The sequence below is a fragment of the Theobroma cacao genome, chromosome 3 (genome assembly GCF_000208745.1).
Source record: "Theobroma cacao cultivar B97-61/B2 chromosome 3, Criollo_cocoa_genome_V2, whole genome shotgun sequence".
Classification (NCBI taxonomy): domain Eukaryota; kingdom Viridiplantae; phylum Streptophyta; class Magnoliopsida; order Malvales; family Malvaceae; genus Theobroma; species Theobroma cacao.
In genome coordinates, this window is record NC_030852.1 from 13,922,325 (window position 1) to 13,926,110 (window position 3,786).

At 34.0% G+C, this 3,786-nt stretch overlaps 1 protein-coding gene across 1 annotated transcript; it reads right to left on the bottom strand.

Annotated features, from left to right (window-relative positions):
- Positions 1,623-3,151, bottom strand: LOC108661225. Its single transcript, XM_018117240.1, has 2 exons — positions 3,129-3,151; positions 1,623-2,320 (listed from the first exon to the last, which is right to left on the bottom strand). Exon 2 carries the CDS (start codon positions 2,288-2,290, stop codon positions 1,790-1,792), a length of 501 nt encoding a protein of 166 aa, XP_017972729.1. The 5' UTR covers positions 2,291-2,320; positions 3,129-3,151; the 3' UTR covers positions 1,623-1,789.

Sequence of the window (3,786 nt, forward strand, 5' to 3'; positions counted from 1 at the left end):
CTCAAACTCATTTGAATCATGTATACCTCAAGCATTTTTGAATTCTAATTTCCATAATATATATTAGGAAAATTTCATTATCTGACTTCATTTTCAGGGCCAACGTCTATCATCCTTTGTTCCACTCCTTCATATGAACATAACATCATTCTTCCTTAACCAATTTATAAATTGTACTTGAAATTGTAAAACTTAAAACTAGATTCTCTTTAAGTATTTTTCAATATTAATACTAATATCACTCTCAGTTTATAGCTTCCTTTTTATAATCACATAACTTAGTGCTTGCTTTAACGAGATCCAGAGCAAAACCTCTCTTGAGTATGTCCTTAGGAATATCTATCTTAAACTTATGTCTCACAGCATGTGATCCCTTAACTTGTGATTTAGTCGTTAGGCTTCTCAGCAAGTTTTAAAAATTTTACGTTTCATACTTGCTGTGTATGATTAGAATCTCTTCTCAAAGATGTTTATGTATTTCTAAAACACTTAATCTTAAAGGTATATAAATACATACTCATCCATTTAATCCCTAACTCATCTTCATAGATTTCTAGGGTGTCACACAATTAGCTTAATGTTGTTACTAACTCTTGTCCTTTTACTGTATCAAAACAGATATTACAAATTCTCGTAATGATATTCTATATAAACTGATTTTCTATACCAGTCTCGTAATTCTTCCTTCACACTTTCATTATTTGGTATCTCATCTCAATATAGTCATTTCAAGAATCTTTCAATTTTTTTTTTTAATTATATGCCTATATACAAGGCAATAAAAAAGTTTTTCAATTCATTTGGGTAAACATTCTCCAGAATATTTAAGACTCCCAGATAACAAAACACAATGACCAACAACCAAAATTCAATTTGTAAGCTCATTATCGTGTCACTCCCATCTTACTCATGCATCATAAGCGTGAGGTATTCGGAGCAGTATAGCGTTGAACAGTCAATGCTGAAGTACTGTAGCTATTAGAAATTTTCTCATCAAAGCTATTTGTCTGCATTCAAAGTCACCACATCAATCATTCTCAACCAGTGGTTTCCCTTTTAGATATATATCATGAGTTCCATAAGTATAGGTACCTTCTATTTTCTTGTCATACACACTAAGCCAGATTAATACTTTCATCTCATGTCATCTTTTGACGTTTATCAACATTCATAAAATTCCACCTCAAAACATCCTTTCCATACAGTGTAATAAATTCATGATACATATACCACTCCACACATAAGTTGCTTACTATCTACAACTTTCCTCAAATTTATTGTCATCCTTATCCCATTTATCTTCTTTGTCTTATACTCCAATAATCTTATTGACTTTCGGTATAATTAACTACGAAAATAGCCCAGCTTCCTCCTCACTTTATTCTCACAATCCTTACTGAATCAAAATTTTATATTCCCCATATTCCATAATTTAACTTCATTGGGTTATATTTGTGCCCAACTATTACCTCATAGTGTCATAACATCACTGAATAATCCCCTTCATGCTTAAATTACAATCATTAACTTAATCACATTATCCATTCCGAATGTCATTTATAACCTTATTGCTTCCTTCTATAACCTTCCTCAATAATTATATTACCAATTTATCTCTGTTATACTAAAAGATTCCCATACATATCCAATTATTTAAACTGCTATTTTACATTCCGTTCGAGTCATACAAAATAAAAGCCACTCCTAACTCCTTTACACAGGTAACTACTACATTTTCCCTTAAACGACACTTGCCTAGATTTATGACAATACAACTTCAACTAAAGTATTAAACATCTTTAGGTTCCTCATTGTCCTGATCCGGGCACATCAATGGATCCTCTTCCTCCTGAGATTTTCTCCTTTGTTCTTCAATCCAGGCTTGTTGTATTCTCCTACGTTCCTCATCACTTATCGGTGCAGCATTTCTTCCACATCCAGGAGGAAAATGGCGTACAACGTTTACCCCCTTCCTAAGACGAATATCTCCCCTTGCAATTGCCTTCCTCGTATGTTCTCTATGGTACTCTTCGGATTGTTTCAAAAGGAAATCTATTTCAGTTTTCAGAATATTGGAGCTACTCTCACTTTCAAAATTCTGGCTACTCTCAAAGCTTTCCTTATTATGAACCCATTCTGCTAAGTTCAGAGGAATTCTGTTATTAGGAATTCGGGATGGACCACCTTCCGAATCACCTGTATCAGGGTGCCATTTGCTTCTAGCCGTAGAATCTAGAGATCCCTCGCTATCACTATGAGAGGTATCGAGACTACCACCTCTTCTAGACATGGTGTGTATGTCACCAGTGCACCTCAAAACCTATATGCAATCAAATAGTAATTGTTTAATTATTTATGCATCTCAAAAGTAGGTAGATTTCTATATGTAGATGCATACATTCTATTCAATCTAACCTAACTTAACTTAACTTAACTTATCTTAACTTAACTGGACTTAAGGCCACGTAGTGTCAGTGTAGATTTCTTAAAACAACCTTAAAATTAAAAACTTTAAAACCTAAAGCTTTAAAACCAAAATCTCTGATCTTTAAACCATGATCTGATACCAATCCAAATTGTCACTACCCGAAACTCCCCATCGGGCCTATGACAACCGCCGTGAGGCCTCGACAGACATTCTTCACCCCGAATGCCGATCGAAACCCCGCAAGGCTCTCGTATCAGCTTTCACACTTCCCCGGTGAGCAATAGTTATCAAATATCAAAATTCGAAGGATTACAAATCATTTCCAAATCAGAACATAACATATTGCTTTCTAGCTCACAAGGGCATTTTCGTCATTTTTTTTTTTGAAAATCTCAAAACTTGCTAAAAATGTAGTAGGTAAGCAGAAAATATATATTTAATGATTTAAAAATAAATTAAGTATCTAAAACGTTCATTTGAAGTGAAAATTTGACCATTTGAATATAATAAAAATATTCAATAAAATAAACTATTTTCTTGTAAAATAATTTTCATAAAACTATCGGTACATAATTCTTATAACGTAAAAGTTAATTATATTCATATATACTATAAAGCAAATAACCAAAGCATAAAATTTCTTTTACAGTGACATGTGGGCCCACATCTAACCAAAATGCATCGGAAGCTGGAAACCTACAGCTTTTACCGATTCGAGTCCAAATGAAGATCCTTGTCAAAGTCAGCTAACTATGGAATTCCCTGAGCCTGAAATATGAGGAAATGAAGGTGGTGAGATTATAAAATCCCAGTGAGTAAACAGATACCATCTAAACTATCTAAAATTGAGTAAATGGAGACAATTAAAATAAGTCATCATACTGTAATTTCATTCCCTTTCAACTCATTTCAACCAAATAAAATCAATCTATATAAATCGAGTAATCAACTTGGCTTATGAATTTCTTAAAACTTTGGCTCGTGCCAAAACTCATACTCGGTTATACCTTACGCAGGGCAACCAACCGAGTCCGCCAAGGGTGTTAAAATTTTTGTATATACATAAAATATATTTTTAGTTTGAGAAAAATACAGCCGTTCCTTGGCGTTGACTGAGTTTCCCTTCACGTGGTGGTTTGGCATGAAGTGAACCCTAAGCTTTACCCCATGAGATACCCTACACGCCTCTCCATTCGAGGTAAGAATGTAATGGAGTTTACCATGCCCCTCTAATAGGTTGGTCCACGGAACCCCCTCTGCAATGAATAATTAATATATAATCCACCAATCAATAAAATTCATTCCAGCATGACATGGCAATTTATCGCAACCTAGCCTGTCAAGGCTGAATACACAGT